Source organism: Heliangelus exortis, chromosome 2 (genome assembly GCF_036169615.1).
Source record: "Heliangelus exortis chromosome 2, bHelExo1.hap1, whole genome shotgun sequence".
In the NCBI taxonomy this organism is placed as follows: Eukaryota; Metazoa; Chordata; class Aves; order Apodiformes; family Trochilidae; genus Heliangelus; species Heliangelus exortis.
The window spans coordinates 67046400-67069062 of NC_092423.1; the positions used below are offsets into that span (position 1 = coordinate 67046400).

At 37.0% G+C, this 22663-nt stretch overlaps 1 protein-coding gene across 3 annotated transcripts in view; it reads right to left on the reverse strand.

Annotated features, from left to right (window-relative positions):
* CDYL (chromodomain Y like) overlaps positions 1–22663 on the reverse strand; it is a 105401-nt gene that overhangs the window by 40765 nt on the left and 41973 nt on the right. For all 3 annotated transcript variants that reach the window (XR_011724383.1, XM_071736513.1, XM_071736511.1), the window contains exon 2: positions 15014–15680. Coding sequence is in view for 2 of the 3 variants with exons in the window: in XM_071736513.1 (XP_071592614.1) it covers positions 15014–15680 (667 nt within the window). In the remaining variant the exon portion in view is untranslated. The remainder of the gene's footprint in view (positions 1–15013; positions 15681–22663) is intronic.

A 22663-nucleotide genomic window follows, 5' to 3' on the forward strand; every position in this document is an offset into this window, starting at 1 on the left:
CCAACTGCAGTGAAAAAACTTTTACAAATTGCAGTCTCCATGCTGATGAGCCTATCTGGTGGACAAACCTCATGATCTAAGGTTAGTCAGAAGTGTCTGATGCAACTGTGTGTACTTATACAAAGACAAACAAGAAGTAAGAAATCCTGTAGTGAAGAATGTTGGTAATACTGCCATGCAGTCACTATATTGTAGGGTTCTGTACGACATTGCTGGTGGCTTTTGTATTATGTTTTTAAGCAATTCCTCCTCAATCCTGACCTTTAATCTCCATTCAATGCAAAGCCTATGCAACCACTACAAAGACTTGTGGAAGGATACTGTGTTATGTAAAAGGTTACTCTACATACAGAAAAACCATAATTTAGAAGGAAGCCAAATGCTACCGAATACTCCTCCCCAGCCCTTCCTACTACACACCTCAACTGTGTGCCACCTTTAATAGATACTATATGGTTTCCTTTTAGTATGGAAATTATATATATCCAAGTGTGTTGATAAACAGGGGTTCATTTACCACACAATAGTACTGTGCAGTATACCAAAAGTGAGTCATCCTCTCATTACAGCCTCATACAAACACATAATTAAAATTTAAGGAACTCCCACAACTAAAATGATTCTGCGTGAAGAATGTGAATGGTCCTCATAATTTCCAATAATTTAACAATTTACTGGGTTTTATTTTTTAAAAAAGCATCCTGAAAGAATACGAGCATTAACTCAATGAATTTATATATTAAGTACTATACCAGAGTGGTCCAAATTCAGCAGTCATTGCATTCACACCCAACTTTAAAGACACTTTTCCATGCCTGCCAGCGTTTCCAACTTCTTCTCAATTTCTCCCCTGCTCCCACACACAAGACAATTGCTTTCTACATCCTGTGTAAGGAGTTCCTTCTCCCTTCTCTCCCTCTCTCCTACAAATAGCCTCGCCTCCCATTTCTTGTTAACAGCTGCACCTGTGCACACTACCCAGAGACTGCTAAACCACTGCTGGTGAGGGAATGGGCCTGGGAGAGCTGCTGCTGCCAGGCAGGGCACACAGATGCTGCTGCTGCTGGTTCCCTCCCATAAGCAGGAACTGCAAATCTGGATACCTGGGAGGCAGAGGAAGGGAAGGACTTCAGGACCTGAACTACACTTACTTCCCAAATGGTTCTCCATCTCCTCTGGGAAAGGGCAGCAGACTCCAAAAATTAATCCTCTAGGCCCAACTGCACCTGTGACCTGCCTGCTAGGACCTGATGCTGTATGAAATTAAAGGATATTGGAAGAAAAAAGAAACCATATCTTCCCAAATAACTGCATCTCAAAGAGACTTAGACCCAAAGTTATTGTGATCAAGAATGATCCACAAAATAAAATACATGACATTATAGTTATGTATTAGTGAGAAATAGTTGTATTAGTGAGAAATTTTTACATCTGTATTCTTCTTACGTTTAAAAACACAAATTGAGTCAGTGAATATAAAAGTTTTAGTGCAAATACCCCATTTCTTACCAATCAATTACTCTCACTTTACTTAGTTGTACCTCAGTGTAGGTAAGGATAAAAAAGCAAAACAAGTGTTTAAATGTGTAATTCTTCTTATTAGAAAAGTCTGGGTCTATTAAAAACACTCCTCCTATTGCAGCCCCAGCTACCATTCAGCTTCTTTGCTGCAAGAGCTTATGGTCAACCTGGTGTCCACCAGAACACCCAGGTCTTTTTCTGAAAAGCTGTGTTCAAGCCAGTTGGTCCCCAGCATGTCCTTGGTGCCTGGGGTCCCCCCCCAAGTCTTTCCACTTCTTGAACATCATGATGCTCCTTTTCAGCCCATTTCTCCTCAGCCTGTCTGGGGTCCTCTGGATGGCAGCATATTGGATGAGTTCACCTCTCTCAAGTGCCCTTGAGAAGATCAGTCTGCATCACAACTATTCCTCTCTGTTTTGACCAGAATGCTGAAAATACATCACAGGTATGCAAATATCATTGGAGGCTGCCGAGCAAAATTGAAAATCTTTGATTTTTAATGTTTGTGTAGTTTTTCTGGTTTAGTTTTTTTGTACTGAGGTGGATGCCTGAATAATTTCCAAGCACTTCCAGGCAGTTTTGATTTTGTGCTGTCTCTCCCCTTTTGGAAATGCAGAGCTGAGATGATGACTGAGAACCCTAAGCTCTAATAGCTCCATATGAAGAAGCTGCCAAGCCTCATCCAGCTATCCCACAACTAACTCTGTGGAAATCCAGCCAGCTAGCAGCTCAGCACTAAGTGAAAACCTAGCAAATTAGATGTTGAGAAAGAATATTCAGACCTGCCTGCACCCCTCTTTTCCCCCAAAAACCTCAAACTCTGAATGTGCATCTCATGAGATACTAAGATCTTAAAAAATCATGTACTCCTTTATCCCTTAACTACCATATCTGAGAAACACTGAAATGGAAGTATTCATGCTTTAGCTTTAGCCTTTTAGTTGCTCCCTGATGACACTGAGTGCTAGTTGGGATCTCTGTGCAAACTAGGGACTTTGCAGGTTATCATAGTTGAGAAAAATCAGAAGTGGAGAAAGGCTTGCCTTCCCTCACTGACACAAGAACAGAGTACACTCCTATTCTCACCCCTTCCTCTAGGCTTTACCCTAAATAACTCTAGATAAAAGTTGCTTTCCATGAATGTAAATATACAATTGAAATTTTGTTCACAGTATATTTTTCTTCATGATTATTCAGCTTGTTACGGCACATTTTTAAAACATATGAATAAGTTTTAAACCAATCAACTAAATGCTTAAGCATTATAAATTTTATCACTGCAATGGTATGGTATTTAATTTGTTGATCTGATCAAAACAGTGATTCCACGGTATCTAACTTGTAAATGAGACTGATTTCAGGTACAAAATTGGGCAGAGCAGTTCTGGAACCTGCAAAATCTAAGTGTCAAAAAAAAACCAAAACAAAACACCAAATCAATTTAACTAACCTTGCCCCTTACAAGAAGTTTTGATTCCAAGTGAAATCACAAAAGAGGAGAATTACAAGCATATCTGTGAAAACTGGACACGTACCAAGTAACTTACTGACCTCTAAACAAGGCCTGTAAAAGTACACCACAATCACATAAATATCACTTTGCAACCAACAGAAATGCTCCTTAACTGCTGAGGATTGCCAGGGATGCTGAAGGGATCCTGATCTTTCATCCCAAGGCTCCAGCAGCCTCCCCAAGGGCTTTCCCTAACCCTGACACAGTGCTGCCAAACACATTCCTGTGCTTGGGGTGAAGGAACATTCCTGAGAAGGGGGGAAAAGCAGATAGAGTGCTTTAGCCAGGGTACTCTGAGCCTTTTGAGATGGAAATAAATAGTTAAATTGTAATTAAAACACATTAAGAATTGCATCAGTACAACAAGTCTTCATTTGTTCCATTTGTATTCATATTTCATTTGTTTGTATTCATATTTAGAGTCTTCAAAGAATATAAGGCCTATCAAAAATACATAAAGCACTTAGAGTAGGATGACAGGCTAATATTTAAGTATATTAAAAATATTTATTAAAACAATCAACACATAAAAGACTGAACCATTTGAAAATGTGATCATTGAGTTTAATTAACCTGTTGGGAGATCATAGCATAGTTTATTTTTATGCTGCCTAAATATGAAAATAAGACAAAATTGCAGCAAAAGTAGCGAGATGTTAATGCAAGGTCAACTAGAGACCCAATCAGTGACTTTCATACAGGTTAATCCTGAAATAAATTTTAGTTAGCATTACCCCCCACCTGCCCCCATTTTGACCTAAACTTATGTAAGTATATGACCTATTTGTATTATATTACCCTACTAGGTTTGATTTATAATACACAATAGTGCAGTAATAATTTCTTCATATTACACTTTTACTAGAAAGAATCTGGAGAGATGTATTATTTTCACTGAGGCTTAAATTTCACCTATCACAATCTAAAACAAATATGATAAAAATTAATCTGGTCTATGACTTTATACCAGGAATTGAAAACAGAAAACAAAATAATTTTTAAATATCTGGCAGTAAATTCAACTCTATTATAAGAATTCACTGTCTTTTCAAAAAGAAAAAACAAAAGACTTAAAGCTTAACATTTAATGTTAGGTAACTATCTGTATTTGGAAATGAAAATCAACAGATATCCGATTTCCAAAAAGGCATAGGATCAGCATTTCCCCATGAAGTCACTAAACCCAATAGGTATCTAAACCTTGAGCTGAAAAAACAAATTTAGAAAAAAAATCCTGCCATGTGATTTATCATTTTCTTGACTTAAAGATACTCATGATTGAACATTTACCCACGATTTTCAAAGCCTGTTACTTTTTCCTTTCACTTTATGCCATCTAAAGGGTTGTTGAATAAAGCACTACAGAAAGAGAAATCAAATCTTTAAAATAAACATTTTCTATGATTCTTAAGAGCAGAAAAATTAAGCAGAACTAAATCAAGTTCAGGAAAACCTTATTTCCAAGTATTTTTCCCATAATAGTCCCTGGATCAATACCCATAGTTTGGGCAGCCACACCATTTACTAACATCACTATCTACGACATGACTATTTGAGAAAACCATTCTCTCACTGTGTAGGTACTGCAAAATACAGACTTTTAAATGAATTGTAAGACTTTGTATTTATTTATTGTCTTTTTTTTTTGATGGAAAACTTTCCACTTCCCTACAAGAACAAAAGCAATATGTCTAAATTTCTTTTTTCTCCCTCATAATGAAAAGGGGTTTTTGCTTCTCCATTGCTTGTGCTCAGAGAGGTCATTTCTAAAAACCTCCTGCTTTCCCACCTGAGTACAAAAGATGCAAAAAAGCTGATGGAACAAAAAGTACTGTCAATGTGCAAAGCAAAGAAACAAGAAAATGAAGAGTCTCACTAGCTTTCAGTAAAGGTAATCAAAGATGCAATGTGTTTTGTGTCAACTTTTTAATATTAAGGATAGATTTCCAAGATCATTGCCTACTCATGCACAGAAAGTAAAAAGATTAATTCCCCAGAGTGTAAAATAATGTCATCCTGTGCACTCAGAAGCTAAAACAGAAAAATCACAAAACACACACTAACTTGTTTGAAATACTTCTTATTACCATGTTAAGCATTCCTACTTGTACTAATATAAGGAAAAAAAAAATAAATCTTTGAATTGCTTGTTGAAAGGATGCCAACAAATACATCTTCACACAATCACCAACTTCAAGAGGAGCCCTAGCAGGATATTCTTTCCATATGCTGAAAATTATTTTAAAAATTACCCAAAATTAATTATGAAATGTTATGCCTGGTAACATGAGAATTGGTTTTGCATTTACAGTTGGTTTAAACTCATTCCTGTATTTCTCTGAAGTGGCCACAGAAGTTAAAATACATCCAGAAATCCGAGGGATGAGTGTAGAATACAACGTAACAAATATGTTTACATTGGAGGCGGTTTTGACTTGACTATCCCAAACCAAGGAACTATGAATATCAGTATTCTTTACTAAATTTTATGGTATTTTTTTCCCCAAAATGATTCTTTTATCTAGCTCTTGAAGCATTTTTTAAGGGATGTCATATATGGATCTGAAGTGGAGAGAAGTGCTTCACAATAAGGACCTCTGTAGGAACCAGACCAGAACTCCATCTCCTTACTGCTTTTCCAGTATCCATCCTAATGTCCTAATAGGACAACAATTAGAATCTATGAGTGTCTGCACACTAAAAAAGTAGCTTCATAAGTAATTTTTGAGTGACTTATTCCACAGATTATTCCATAAATAATAACAATGCTAACAATGCAGACAGAGGTATAAAGATCCCTGAATTACAATTTTCAGATATGTCATAAAAAGTTTCATTTTTGTGAACTTAAAAGAGAAATTAAATTCTTTGTAAAACTGTACCATTCATATAAACACAATTTATTCCCATTACCCTAACAAATGCCTACAATCCTTTAAATGGTCATTATCTCTCTTTATCTCTTGGACTCAAATATATTTTAGCAAACATTTCTCAGGACTAAATGGAAGCCATATCAAAAGCTGTTATCCTTCTGGTTTGATGTCCCATTGTCATATTAATTCAACTCCAGAATGAAAATTTCCAACTACAACAGTCATTGTTTCATTGTATCTATAATTTGTTTCTTCTCTAAAATAGTAATGTGCAATCTTTTCAGTATTCTCTTGAGATACATGACTTTTAAAAAAATATTATTATTTTATATCCTCTTTGTTCCTGTTGTGCCAGCTTCCATCAATACCGTGGCCTAGATTCTCCAACAGTGTGTACACTGGAATTCCACTTGTATACCTCTCACAGAGAGCTAGTGTGAGGAGGCAGCCAGACAGCTTCTCCACTCCCTCTCATTCTAGCCCATGTTAAAAACAATACAGCAGTCAAAGTTGAAATCTGAGGGACAGCAGTGCTAACGTTAGCATGAAAGACAATATGCCTGCCAACACATAATATCTACAGATTCATTATACGGCAAACTTGATTGTAGAGTCATGACAAACTGTGTGGGAGAGAGAAGTCTCAAGAGCTTCATTAGTCTGATACTAGGTCAAGTCTTCTTGGAGTTTCCCTCAGCAGTGGTAAGTTTGGAGTTTCCCTCATCTGCATCTCAAGCTAAAAAACAATGTGCAGGTTATCTTCCTGCTGTAAGCTTTGCTTAGCTTCCCACTTTATAAAAGTTCCTCTGAAGTTTCAATGTTCTTACTTCTCAAGGAATTCCTGCAAGTTTCCCTGCAAGTTTCCCTGCAAATTTTTTTTTTCAAGATCACTAATAAATACAAATAAGCTCAGATCCTATTACAGAACCTTAGGAAATGACACTATGAACCTTCTGACACACATAAAACAAAGCATTAAGCCTACTCAGCTTTCCATCTTCCCAATCAGTTTTTTAGCAGTGTTCTACTGCTACTTATTTTGGTTTCTATTTCCAAGGACAATCTGTACTTCTTTGCCCTGTTACACTGAAATGTTCAAAGAACCCTTAATTCAACAGTAAGATGGCTCTCTCTATTCTTCCATGTTAAAATCTCAGAACTTCAGTTTTCAGGTGTGTTCAAACATAGAATGTGTTTGCTCAAAGCACTAGTGTGTATGATTTGCGTTTATTTCTTAAAGGTATCTAAAATACAATAAACTTTAAAGCATTTTAAATTAAAAATACCTACTAAGTAAAAAACAAAAGCTTTTTTATACATTCTAAGATTCCAAAATTACTAAAACAATTACTAGAGCAGAATTAACTTAACTTTGATAATTTATGGTCTAATGCATTGTATTTTGTGCTCTTAAATATGATTACAATCTAAATGGTTTGTACAGGAGACAATGAGGTATTTTTATTTTATTTGAAAAGTTGTAAACAGTACCTCAAAACATACAACTTCTGTATTTATTTTCTTTTAAATAAGAATAGTTCTTTGCTGTATTATTATCAATAATTTACAGTAGTAGTTTTGGATCATGGTTTTTTTCAGTCTGAGTATTGCAACTTCTCTGGCTGGAGAGGAAGCATTCTATGCTAGGGCAATATAAGATCTGTTTAATTAATTAGATCTCATTATAAAAAGGGTTATTTTTGTGATCACCTGTAAAACGCAAAGCTATTATCCAAGCAGCTAGATTTAATTTTTTTTTTAATAACAGCATTTTCACACCTCCTAGGATCTAAAAATTTTCTCTCTTTCACAAGCATCAATGGAAAAAAACTGCAATAGGTAATTAACTTTCTTTCTATTATATTTTATCCCACCTATAGCAGTCTTTACAAGGATGTTTTCTTGAGTAAAGATTTAACTGTACACTCACCATCTCCTTTTTTATTTTAAGCAGATAATATGGTCTAGGCAAATCTTGCCTGTTTTGGTCTGGCTTTTATGGATTTTTATATCAACCTATTACAATTAATCGTCTTTCCAAGGGAACACAGATTCACAACGACAGATTCTTTAGCAAACATGTATTCCATCCACTTCACAGCCCTAACAGAGGTGAGAGATGCAACTTTTTAAAAAACTGGAACAGCAAGAGACAAAAAAAGCTTCTGGTTACTCTGCCAGGCACAACTGCAAAAATCACTGCATGAGATTTCTGATTGCACTTCACGTTTCTTCTGCATTGTTAAAAGCTGTTCACAAGTTATACAATTTTGACAACAGTGGAAGAAAAAATAATAATCTAGCTCAACACTTTTGTTCTATCATTCAGCCTGATCTTTGCCACATTTTCTCTCCATAGATGTATGCAAAGTAGGTTGAAAGTGAGCCTTGTAAACAGTCTTTGCTTTGTTGTGCTTCATCTTTACAAAGTTTTGATAGAGCAGGTATGATAAATGTGTCCTCAGAAATTACTTTTGTCCTATATTGATACAAGTACTGTAGGAGGATGTAACAGTTGATCATTTTTGACCCCACCTGAGTAGTCAAGAGCTTTATGTTTATCAGTGGGCCTGCCAGGTGTGGTACAAACTTCAGAGAAAATAACAGGATTTTTTCTATCAATTTAGGTTGAGGATTTTATGTCTAAACTGGATAATTCTTGAGAAGCTTTTTTTCCCCTTTAAAAATAAAAAAATAAAAATTATATCCAGATTTCCCATTAAAGGTTTTTCAGGGGCAGAATTAAAATATGGAAAAAGCATGTCTCTGTCTCCCTCCCCAGGGACACATCCTCTCTCTCACTGTCACTTCCAGAAGGCTGATAAAAATAAGCCTGTCCTTAAAGCAGCAGTTGGCTAGGCCATGTTATAGTCTGCAGTTGGGGGACTGGGGGAAAGGAATGGGACTACCTTTTACAGCACCTGAGCTGTATCAAAAGTCTACACCAATGTAACATCCAACAGAGACACCTCTAGTCTAATTAGTATAGGACTGCAGAAAGCAGAAAAAAGCAAGAAACCAGTCACTTACACTTCATGTTCTCAGGAAAACAGCTCTAACACTCAAGTAAACCCTCAGCTTATATCCTGTTTTATTATTATTCATTGGTATATTGATATATACCACTACAACACTGAGGATGACAGATTTTCATCAGAAGTTCTTAACTCTGGAGCACTAAGTACTAATAATCTCTATCAGAATCTACACAAGCAACAGGATTTAAAACCAGAACTGTATGGGATAATAGATCAATTTTCCACACAATACAGACCCTCCAGTCTATCATATTACTAAACACTTTTGCATTTATATTAAGTCAGCAAATATAGATAAACAAGAAATTGGCAACAATTCAGAATATTATTTGGGTAAGGAGGCAAAGAACTTAAAAATTACTTAACAGCAATACAGATGGAAAAACTGATGGTAGGTAAAAATATTGCAATACAGTACATAAGGGAAGCACTAAGATGAACTATTAAAGAACTAAATGAAATGCAGTTCCAAAGGAAAAACAGACAAAAAACCAAAAAAAAAAACCAAAAAAAAAACCCAAAAAAAAAAAAAAAATAAAAATCACCAAACACAATGGTATCTTTAAGACTGATTATATGAAAACCATTTTACCCTTTACTCTTAGTAAAGATTTGCTAAATGCACACCCAATAGAAAAGGTACAAACTTACACACTGCTGCATTTAAAAAAAAGTTTACCCAGAAATTTAGGAAGTTAGCTGGCTTTAGAAAGGACTTTAACACATTTCATAGGCTGTTGTTTGCACTAATAAAATATTTGGTTGTTTTCCAGATCACTCAGCAGAGATCAAGCCACCATCCAAGTGCAACATACAAAAAGGAAGTTCCTGTATTTGGGCTTTTTTTGGAATCACATTTTACTATTTAACAAAAACAAAAACCAACAAAAGGAGGGCTCAAAGCTGCTTCTCTCCTTCCAGGACACTAAAAAGCTATCTGACAAATTGTAACACACCACCCCAACTTTGCTTTAGGTGTGCTGTCTGCCCTAATACACACAGCAATGACATTCTGCTCATTTTTCACTTTTGAGAGGTTTATGTGCACAGCTTGTAGACCACCTGGACAATTGGTGTGATTCACACCTGACACGTTTGTTAACTGCTATGCTCTTCCCAGAGGAATCTTGAGGATGGCCTGATGAGTTGTGCTGGTGTCAGTGGACTGTTCCTTGTGTAATGCCCAACACCCAGGCATGTGGAGTGAGAGGAAAGTAAGTAACTGGGAGAATTTGGGAAGGAACTGGGTGAGCTCCCCTCCCTCTTAATGAACAGGGAGCAGCTGAACTCTTTTCAGCTCAGCTTGGTGTTGTATTGGGAATGTACATTTCTCCCCAGTTCCAGTTGACTTCATAAGCACTTCAAGTTTTGTTTGGTTCCTGTTGAGACTAAAGCTATCAGACACTTAACCAAACAACAGACACTCTTTTCCTTGGGTGTTAAGACTGGGTTTTTGGTTTTCTGCATCTGTGGTTTACAATCCCATAATCTGCTTTGGGTAAAGGAGAGAACACGTAACAAACAGAATTGAAGTTCAATCATTTTTTCCTGATGCCTGGTTTGTCTTTCAGGGCTAATACCATTGTTTTCAGGTAAAAAACAGCACCGTTATCCAACTGAAAAACCAGCAGACACTCTTGCTCCTTGTAGGGTGATGTACTGCAACCCTCTTTGTGTTGTCTGACAGCCTACTTCTCCAGCAAGTCATTCATCTGAACTAATATGTGCAAGGAGGCAGATGCTAATGCGCTACTGTGCACACTGGTGGTGCTTGCCTCTCTAACAAGTGATGCAATTCACTGCATTTCCTGTATTTCTTCTCTTCCCATACATCAGCCACCAGCCTGCCATATTCCAGTTATAATAACATATCCAGCTAGATGTGTTTCTCTTGCTCATTTTACACTTCGAGCTCTGCATGCCTTTCTGCCCCAAATTTCCCTTCTTGTTATATTTGTTCTCAATTACATCCTCATATTGGACATTGTTAGCTGAATAAAAGCTGTAGCAACTATAGTGTGACCCAAGAACAAAAATACAGGAAAGAAACTAGAATTTGCCAAGCAACAGCATTCACCTGTCTTATAGACAAGTTTTATGGAAGATGAACAATTAGTCCCAACTTTTAGTCCTTTCTAAGATTGCAAGACAATCCTCTAGCCTTATGTGACTGTCAGGTTAGATTCCCTTTACAGTTTCACTTCTTGTGTACTCTATAAAATAGATCTTCCCTAGATATTATGAGTGTATTTTGCCTAAAACATTTGCAATAAAATTTCAAAGCTATTTCTTAATTAATTTTTTATGAAACAAGGTTTATAGAACTTTAAAGGTATCAACAGACTCTTGTTAGACATGAGGCCACTTTTTGTCTTACCTAGTTTTGAGGAATACATATTGTGTATAGGTGCTATTAACATCATCTTTTCCACAACATTTCAGTTCTTTGGTGACATTTTTCTATTTCATTCATCCACTTTAGGATCACTTCTATTACTTTTAGTACAAGCTGATGACCACGGCATATATTGAAAAAACAGAACTACAGCAATGTTCATTCAGTGACTCATTCCCACTTCCATTATATATCACACTTGTTAGACTTGCATGTAGTACATTACTCCATCAACTCTGTTTTCAAGGCCAAGCCATTAAAAATACAAACATTCAATACACTGGGGTTTATTTGTTAAAATAATAAAAAAAGTATTTTGCACAGCAGCTAAATTTTACTGTGCTGAAACCACCAACTCTCAGGGCAAACATTACTGTTATTGTATTCCCCTGGTACCTCTCCATATTTATATAAATACCTGCTGGTTGCCTTTTCTGAAACTGTAGGAACTTTGGTGCAAGTGCTGCATTACAGCAGATTGTGTAATGAAGAGCACATCTGGCTGCTACAGTAATACCAATATTTACTAGTAATGGCAGTGAAGGGATTTTCCTAAGGATACATTTTTTTTTCCTGGTATGTACTCTTAATATAAAATCAAAATTAGAAAACCAAAATCAAGGCTGGGGAAAGCAAACAACGAACAGACTAGATGTTGAAGAGTTTCACCATCCTGAACTAGGACTACAAAAACACAACAAGATTTAAAAAAATTCCAAATCAGTCATAGCAATTATCTCAAAGTCAGGAACACTGTTTTCACATTAAATTTTGAAATTACTTTTCCAGTATTGCTTTAAAAAGACTCGAAATAAAAAAATCAATAACCTTTCAAAGCTATATTTTTTAATTAGCAATTTGTTTGATCTAATTTTTTTTCAAGAAAAGTGTTTCGATAAAAAAAATTCCTAAAGCACTTCAAGTAAAAAGTTATTTTTCAAACCATGCTTTTGTCTTCCTGACAGCATCCTCCACGTGGAAGCAGGAACTCTTAAAATTAACAGAAGGTGTATGGGAAGTCTGGAAAGCGTGCTCCAAATGCCAGACCTATCATCTGTATTATTAATGTGTCAGACCTGGTCCACATAAAAAGCCAGCAAGGAGGATATGAATTTGATAGTGTTTCTGTACTATTCATACCTCTAATGTCGTGTGATTCCCAAGGTGGAGTTGATCATTTAAGACAGAAGGACCATTGTGAGTAAGAAGTGAAATGGGATCCAGGACCATGAGAATGCATGCAGAGGAGGGAAGCATGCAGTGTTTTACTACATTTTAATGAATACCAGTGTGACATTAAAAATAAAAATACCAAGAAAAGCACAGCTTTAATGAAGAGATGGAAGCTCTACAACCAGGTTAGCTCTAGGGGACCAGGCTGCCTCTCTTGACTTCCCACTAAATAAAGGTCCACTCTCGCCATGCAGAACAGAGGAGTTGGAGCCTGGGCATCCATTAGAAAGATATCTGCTCAAGGAATCCTAAGAATCTAGGAAAGGGAACTGATGTCAGATACAAATGTAAGTATTTTTATTTTGTGGCTTTTTTCCCATGCGTTATAGTCAGAGAATTAGAGCATGATTTCAATGTTATCCCCCAAAAATGTAGATGAGAGTAACTGCTTGCAAAGACCTAACAAATTTGGATATTTAGAATCTGTTTCCCAGGAGACTGTATAGCTCAGCTTGGGGATAGGCAGCAGTGTATCAGGACAGAGGAGGAAAGCCTCAGCTAATGTACTTGAACTAATATCCCTCCAGCAGCAGACAGGTGGAAACATATTGTGCAGTTTTGGGCCACCACATATTTTGACTAACTCCTTGACCCTCCTTTTTTTAATACACACCTTAAGATATCATGAGAAAATAAGTGTAATAAAGTCTCATATTACATCATACCCAGAGCCAGCTTTCAATGTTAGTAGCTCAGAAAGATGGCTCAGAAGAGCTGAAGGAGGTGGTTGTGGTTGAGGGAACTGTAACATCTCAGTGAAACAAGGAAGTCCACCTCAGCTAATATTGTATGTGTTACTATCATTCCTGTGCAGATCTTTCTGCTTCCACTTGATGCCCCATAACTGGGCCCTACTAGTGAAAGGTTGATGGGAATTATTTAGTCATTTGTGGCTACTCATCTACCAAAGAGAGGCCTTTGTATCCTAAATTTTTTTTTTTTTTTAGCCATGAGGCAAACACCAGGACACCAAAGGCAGTGCTTAACAATCACTTCACTAAAAACATAACCATATTCCAAAACACATCCAAATTACACAAAACCATCACATACACAAGTACACTTCTCTACCTCACCTACTGGGAATACTCACATACTGGCATCTCCTGCATCTTCTCCCCCAGCTTTGCTTATATCCTCTGAGATTTACATTCCTTCTTTAGCCCATGCAAAGGAAGAGATATTCCTGGCATCTGTGTGTGCATTACCATGGTTACCTAGTTCATCTGCAGCAAAATGGGTTGTTCCATGACCTGACACCACAGCTCCAGGTCCATGTTTCTCCCTTGTCCACTGCTTTGTAACCTCTCCCACCACAGCTGGTTTTTTTTATTATTTTGGTTTGGTTTTCCAGAAAATCTGAATGCATGCAACAGTGGAGCATCCAACAAACTTTCTAAAAATCTTTAACACATTTTTTGCCTGTACAGTTTACTTCAAAATGTGTTTTCAGGGAGGTCCAGTCCTTGATTCCCAAGCAATTTTTCCAGCAAGCCACCATCAATAGCATACTTGCAGATTTTACCTGCTGCATTTTATTTGAGGATGCAATATTACACTTGAAAGTTTAGCATCAAAAGCATGCTTGCACCATGACTACACAACAATCTGGATCTGTTATGAAAGAACAAAAGTCTGGGGCACAAGAATGAGGACTGTAAAGACTTAAATGAGTGCTTCATCTGGGTGAGGGGAACAGTTTTCTCCCGTAAAAGCAGTTTGGGTTCCATTGGTGTCAAAAATTTCACTGTAAAAGCTAAAGAAACTGCCATCTACTGAGATACTAGCAAACAAGGCATCAAATCTAATTAAGCTATCAATATCTAGTAAGGTATAAACAACAAAATATTGATAAAATATAAGGAAGACACAATTCAGTTTAGGAAGGAGGTATCTCCACACGTATCTCTCCATATGTATCTCCACAACTGGCTCAAATATTCAGTGAAACAAAATTTATCACCTTTGTTTTTTAACCAACATTGTTCTCACAGGATTATTTCCAGGCAATGTTTATAACCAAGCAGATATACACAGTGTTACGAAGAATCCCTGTTCATGTCATCCATCTATTCCCAGAATTTGTATAGCTAATATTCATAACAAACTTGACCTATTTAAAAAACTTAAAGCAACTATGTAATCTCTGGAAGCGGTACATGGCATACTCCTACCACAAAATGTCAAGGCAAACACAGATGTATCTTATGGTGATTCTGAAAACACAAATACCAATGAATCTCTTCAAGAAAAGCAAAAGCTGGCAAAATTCGAAATGACTTTGTATTCAATATATTTATGCAAAATAAAGCTGTGAAGTTCTCCAGACTTGATTTAACATGGCTGAAACAGAGTGGGTAATTTGTTTGCATCTGAATGGCAAAAAAGATCAATCAAATGAAAAATGTACACAAAAAAGACCAACTTGTACACATACCTTTTCCATTTATTGTTAATGCTGATGCGATTGTGGCTGTTACTGGCACTGGCAATTGTGGCACTAACGGGTGTATCCTTGGTCGGCTCCCCATCCTAGCACGCTCTGCACCAGGTCCTAATAAAGCTCCCACTGGTTTTTCTGCTGCTACTTCTGGTGCTACAGAGTCTTCTTGATCCTGCTCTATATGGTCCATTTTATCCGGGCTTTCGTTCTGGAAGCCATCAACTGTCGTCCGGCTCTTAATTGGACTTTTGGGCACTAGGATTTTAATACCTGATTTTGCAAGATCCACATTTTTTCTTCCAGAAAGAGATGGTGCATTGTTTTTCCGGAACTTCTGGGTGGCAGAAAAAAGTTGATTATTTTTTGGCTCATGGTCTTTACCCATAACTAAAGATTTAGCGGATGTCTTTGAAAAAGAACTATTGGTAGATCTAGAAATTTGTTTTCTGGCATTATTTGGAGAGGTCCTGTTTGTCCTGGTTAATGTGCTTTCCTTCTGCTTTTCATTGTGGCGTCTGTTAAATTCATGTATATATTCTTCACAATTAACAAGGTGCTGTTCTGGCTCCCATGTATCATCTTCACTGTCGTATCCTTTCCATCGCACCAGATACTCTGTTTTTCCCTTCTTGTTTTTCCTCTTGTCAACAATTCTCTCTACCTGTTAAAAGGGAAATTTAAAGATTAGACATGGGCAGATATAAAACTCCAGTGAGCAACCTGCATCTAAATAATTTTTGAAGTGTAGGCAAATTTTAAAGTACCCACATAGATCTGTAACTCTATTGTAGCTCTGTCTTATCTTAGTATCTCAGTAGTATGATATGTAGTATCTGTCTTATCTGTATCTTAGACTTTCACTGCCGACTGCAAATTCCGCTCTCTAAATTTCAGATTGTTACTTCCATCCCATAAGAGACCTTATATAATTCCAAAATTGTTCCTCAGTAAGTATTTTGCATGCATGCACAAGCATCCAAATAGGAGATATTACAGCTGACAATCAGCACTGGCCCCAGTGAAGTTTTGAGACCAACTTCAATGTGGGTATGATCATGTTTAAATATGCTGTATAAACACAGTGTGTTTACCCTGTAAAACTTATCAATTTGATATTGTTTAAATAAGTTGCTTGCTTAGTATAAGGCATATGCAAGAATCTGTTACTTACAGTGAGCTATCCTTTAGTTAGCGGGGACAATATGGTAACAGCTCATAAATTGGGGCAAACAGAAAATTTTTTTACACGCTGTTCTTTTGAAAACAGAAAACTTGTTTTATCCAGAGTCTTTAATACACATAGTTGAAAAAATTACCATGCCTCACTTATCTGCAAGTGGAGATGCTACTTATGTCACAAGTATAACACATGCACATGCTGCAATTGTACGTGGGACCCAGAGGCTAGAGGAATCCAGGCACTGGTGTAAAGCAAACAGGGCAGACTACGGCAGCTGCAAGGACACAGGCTCGTGCTTTGTACCAAAACTCATGCCAATCATGCTAGTCCAGCAGAAAGGGAATTCTTTTACAAAAAGAGAGATTTAAGTGCAAGGCTAGGCTGGGGTTTTCTCCTTCTTATTTCAATTTTCCTACACAAGCTGCTCCTTCTGATAAATCCTTCAAGCCTACTTTATTTCAGTTATGAGACCAATACATCTTTCTTCCCCATCTTTACCTACTTTTTGGTTATTTAAAAAAAAAAAAAAAAAAAAAAAAAAAGATGGTGGTGGTGGAAAGGAACTATTTATGTGGAACTACTACACTAATGGTGGAATTACTATTTATGAACTACCACTCCTAGTGCTTAGCCCCTCAAGAACTAAGAGCACACACGTAAGCTAAGATCACACATACCTAGAAGAATCTCTGAAGACCAGTAACATTTACTGAAGTGGCACTTAACTAAGTGGAACATCTACAGAACAGCTTGGAAGAATGAACAAAAAATACAGGTATCTATGTCATTACCAAATCATATGATTTGACAACAGATTCTCTTAAGAGTGTACTTGAGTTTAATATGTGGCATGCTATCAACATGTGCTGCCTAGTTTTCAACAGTGAGGTTAAATGATTACTGTTATTATAATCTCAGCAGCAATATAATTGTACATCCTAGAACTTTATGTGATCCCCTGCAGGTGTTGTACTATGCTGTCCTGGCATTAGGATGTTGCATAGCTCTGTTTGCGTAAGTCTTTAAAAATAAATAAATAAATTCCCAGTCAACACTACACAAATAAAAAACACATGCAACCTGTCAGACTAGCTCCACCTTTACCTTGCTACTCAGTTGTACTATTCAATCCATTTTATAGAGCACAATGCAGTGTAAATTGCCCAAATTTTATTTAAAATGTTAGAAAGCTTTACAAGTATTTTTATTCTGGTTATTCGCTGCTTAGTGAAGTTACTGAACTTTAAAAAAACAAACAAACATGCAGATAGCAAAAGGAAAAAAATTATTTTTTCCATGAGGCTACAATTTAAGAACACTTTAACAAAAATACTACCCCAAATAAAACCGTTACAGAGAAATATGCTCTCCAATTTTTTTCAGTAGAGACTGAGTAAAAAGACATTCCAGTACTAAGCCAGAAATGTAACATTAAAAAAACCAACAAAACAAACTCATGAATAAAATTTGATATGAGGCCAAAAAAAGTTACTGCGATAGTCTTGCTTTCTCTCAGCCTTCTAAAATAATTTTCAAAATATGATTCTCAGAGAAAGATCTCTATTACTAGGAAGGTATTTTTATTTTCTAGCAGGAAATCTTCATAACAAACAGCATCAATTACTGGGCATAAAGTTTTACTCACATCTCTAAACAGTGAAAGGCCAACCACTAAGCACATGCCCTTTTTAAGTAGGAAGCCATCTTTCAGATATCTTGCAGGGATAAGTGATGAAATAAAGAAGAGGAAACCTAAAAGTCCATTCCTAACCTGATGACTTGCAGAGGAAATAGAAGTGCATGAAGAAAACAGTTACATTTGGCTGTGTTGTCCAAGCCTGCAACAAAACCTATTTGAGTCTGCATTTTTTGTTTGTTTGTTTAAAAGGATATATTTTCCTAACCCTTAAACTCTTCCAGAAGACACCTTATTTTTGTTTTATTTACAACCCAAAAATTATAGCAATTAACCTGTGATACACAGTTTATCATGTGCTTCAGAACTTTAGTGAGAGACTTTTTGGATTGCCTCAGCTTGATTAGTCTATGTCCATTAGAAACCACTTGAACAACTGCTCAGGAATACTTTTGCTGACAATAACAGCTACATAAGGGTTTCTCATCCAGATTTGGGAAGAGGAAACTGGAATGCTTCCACAACACACACAGGGTTTGAGTGTAGAACAGGAATAGGAATTTCCATTCTGAACTAGTGGCTTATTTAAACTCATGGCAAAAACAGGCTACACATTTGAACTCCTCTTTTCCTACTATAAAAAAACCTTGACCGTGTCATCCACTTCCACTTTGGTATACAGTGGTGACATGACATGACATGAAATACAATGCAATAAACCTCAAAATCTTATGTTAGAAGCTACTAATAACTACTAACTTATATATGTATAATAACTTATGTAACTACTAATAACTTATATCCAAATACTAAAATGAAAAAAAAAAAAAAATATATATATATATATAACTGGGTGGGAAAAAAAGTCTACGTTCCTACTTCATGACACATCAGTTATGGTGTGGTTTGATGATACAGCTGACCTGCTGGATCACCTAGGTAACATCTACACAGGCAGTATTAGTTTTCCTCCCACTATTGCTATCCTGGCATAAGCAGGTGTTTTCTGATCTTATTTTGAGTCATTTCAGAGAGTTAAAAACTGTCAGAGTCCTCCTAAGCACCAAGGAAAGAGAAAGACCACATCCTTTGCCATAATCACACCAGAAAGGCTGGTGTCGACTAGTTTGTGCCAACTACCATTTCTACAGTGTCCAATGCTTCTGCCATGGGGTAATATTTATTTTTAGTAATGAAAAGGTTCTCTATTACCAGGATTTGCTTCTAATAATTGGTTTTCTGGTGTTGTAGGAGAATCAAAGCAAAATGGGAAGATAAAACAAGTGTGAGTTAAAGTTATCAGGCAAACTCTCCGGGAGGCAAAAGGTACCATCATCTCCCAGTTTAATTTAGCATGCTGGTATCCTGTTCTCCACATAGGATACTGACACTCAATGACACGCAAAAGCTCAGCCCACAGAAAAACAATGCACTGCTCAGAAGTATAATCCAAGAGTGGAGTGCTCAAATTACAATCCCACATACCATAATTATATCTGAGATTTCCTGTCTCTAAAATAGTGAATTTCCCTTCCTACCATGAATGTGGTGATGCTTCATCTTGCTTTCTCTCCCTCTGAGGAAGCAGATACTTTGACTTTAATTTTTATTAGCAAAATATACTGCATCTACACATCTTTAAAAAACAGACAAACACAAGGTAAGGTTGCAGACCACAGTGCTGCTTGGCTTCAGCTGCACCAGGTGAAAACTGCAACACTGCAAATGCTCCTTCCTGTCCTGCACTCAGGACAACAGCTCCTCCCCATGTCAGCACGACTCGTTGTGTAATTATTCCCTAACGTAGTTCTGTCAAAGTGACCTGGTTTAGATTTTAAGAATACCTGAGCTAATGTAGGCATCCTGAAATAAATAGTTTGGAGACCAGCCACATATGCGGTATTTTCTGACACATCTAAGAAGACTGCAACTTTCAGCAGAGGGTAACAAACACTATGGGCAGGGCAGGTACAGTAAATGCTTCGTTCTGCTGCACTCGGAAAAAGGACATGCAATTCTAATCCATAATGAAAGATCTTTAGCTGAGGTCAAGAAAAGTAATTCAAAAGGATGTTCTCAGCCTAAAGCACCGTAATTTGGGCATATTTGCAAACTCAATAAAAGGCATACTCTGTGTATATCTTTATATATATATATTTATAAAGATCATATATCAATTTTACAGGAGACTTGAAGAGCTTAAACTAGAGGTACAGCTGTCAGTGAAAGAGGCAAAAAAAAAAAAAGAGCAAAATAAACGTATTAATAAGCAATAATATATTGAATGAGTGCTTCCCTGTTTATCATAAATCCATTTTCCATTCCTATCATGTTCCTCTCTGTCCTCACATTCACCTCAGGCTAAATTAACCTAAAGTTAACAGAATAGAATCTATTCGACTTTATCCTCGTAAAATATAGAAGGCCTTGTTCTGTTAGCTGAAGGGTATGTTTATATTAGTGTTTTGGTTCAGAGCAATAGTGTAATTTAGAAGCAAACCCTTCTCCCCTCTGTATTATTCCCACTTACTGTGCAATGGTTTTGTTCACAGACAAGTTTTTGTATATGTGATGTGGACTCTTTATGAAGTAAATATAAAATGGAAATGGAAATGTAGCAATGTAATAGTGTGATCTGTCATGATTCCACCCTTAATTAAGAGGGCACACATGTCCAAGCAAGTAACACACACACTGTGGCATGGATATTTGATCCCGAGAGACTCCACTAAATCTAGTCCAAAATAAAAGTGCTGCACAGCAGAGTATGTAGAGGTGGGGGTCACAGCACCAGCTGCTTTACTCTACTGATTTTCTCCAAGTGAGCCAAATCACTACTGTAGACTTTGCCCAACTCAGAGATTGAAATGAGAATAAACTCAAGTCTTGCACACATGCGTGTGCTACATCTAACCAGTCACCCTTGGTTAAAGTGGAAACTGTTCTGTCTACAAATGGGAAAGAAATGATCATCCTTAAGCAATCGATGTTTATAAATTACTATATCCTCAATATATTAAAATATTGCAGAAGTCAATGATAAACAGTATTCAAATACTCCTTGTAAATAAAATAAACGCACGCTACATTAAAAAACTGAACTAATACATAGCAGCATACAACACATGAAAACAATAGAGTGCCAACTTTAGCTTAAACTAAAAAGAGAAAGCAGGTTTGGGAAGACAGTTATTCAAAACCAAATTTGATGAGGATGTCAAGGTAAACCTGAAGGTCTGCAACATGTGCACTAAAATCTTGAAAAGACACATATTATTAGAAAATGCATAATTTCCAATATGAACTGACTTGGCATCAGTTCAGAGCATTGCTCGCTGCAGTTAGCACGAACAGGCAAATTTGAAAAACTGCTTAACACACATATATTCAGACTATCAAACCTGTACTATTGCATGGTTTTAAGTTCAAATAACAATTAAAAAATTACACTAGGATACTGTATAAATCCTAAAATTCATCCTCACTGCAGCTCCACGTTACTTCATTGCTACCACATGCTCCTGGAGCTGGCTGATTTGATTAGCAGGACAGAGTGATTGGATTAACAGTCGATGAACTGCTGTAAACTGAGCCACTGCATCCTTAGTTACTGAGCAAGGCTGGCCAGAGTGTCTATGTGGTACATGACTCTGGCTGTGATGATGACTCTGTTACAGATATATTGCTCTGGAAGCCAGATTTGCACAGAGTAAGTACAGACCAGATGTGGGCAGATTATTGCCTTTCTGTCAAATTAGCCACAGCAGATGATACAATTTTTCTGTTCCTTTTGTGAAAGCCCTGAGATGAGGGATGATACCTGATCTGGCTCCAGGCCTGCCAATACCGAGTGCACCCACTCAATTGTCTTCTGGCAATCAGGACCAGCAGGATGAGTTCATTTGGGAGCATCACTTTACAACCCACAGCAGCTCCCAGCCTCCTCCTGAGGAAGCAGTGTGTGCAGTGAAGTTGGAACACATTCATGTCTATGAACAGGAGTCACAGACAGGGCTATTATACTTCCAGTAGTTGCTCATGCTAGCAGTGCTATAAAGAGAATTGTGTATCTCAACCTTCCTTCCAAAAATTAAATAAGCATGCTAAAACAAACATTAAGATGTCTCTTTTTCCCCAAGCTTTACTCCAACCAAAGACTGTGCCCTCTTTTAGGATTCCTGGAACAAGTCATGCAAGAGCTAACTTTGTGGCTATCTGCAACATTTAATTAATATACTGGCGTGCAGGTCATAATTAAAGTCTCAATTCACCCTCTATATAAATTTCCAATCAAGTTTCCTATAAAAATACAATTGTCTCAGTCAAGCTTGTAATTTATCATCAGCATTGACTTATATTCTTCCATAGTCTTAACAAAGATAATAGACAAAATAATTTCATTCCCACAGACTCATTAACACCAGCAGTTCCAGGGAGTCACAGCTGTAACATGTGCCATGCCTGGCTGCACAGCCACCTAGTGAAAAGGCACTTGGAGAAGTTTTATGTCCTGTACTTATCATAGAATCACAGAATTGGCTGGGTTGGAAGGGACCTCAGAGATCATCAAGTCCAACCCTTGATCCACTCCCGCTGCAGTTACCAGACCATGGCACTGAGTGCCACATCCAGTCTCTTTTTAAATATCTCCAGGGATGGAGAATCCTCCACTTCCCTGGGCAGCCCATTCCAATGTCTGATCACCCTCTCAGTAAAGAAATTCTTTCTAATGTCCAACCTAAACCTCCCCCGTTTGCTCAACAAACTAAGTACTATTGTACCTGCAGCTCCTTTATGATCTATCAAAAAATACAGTTTGCAATCACAA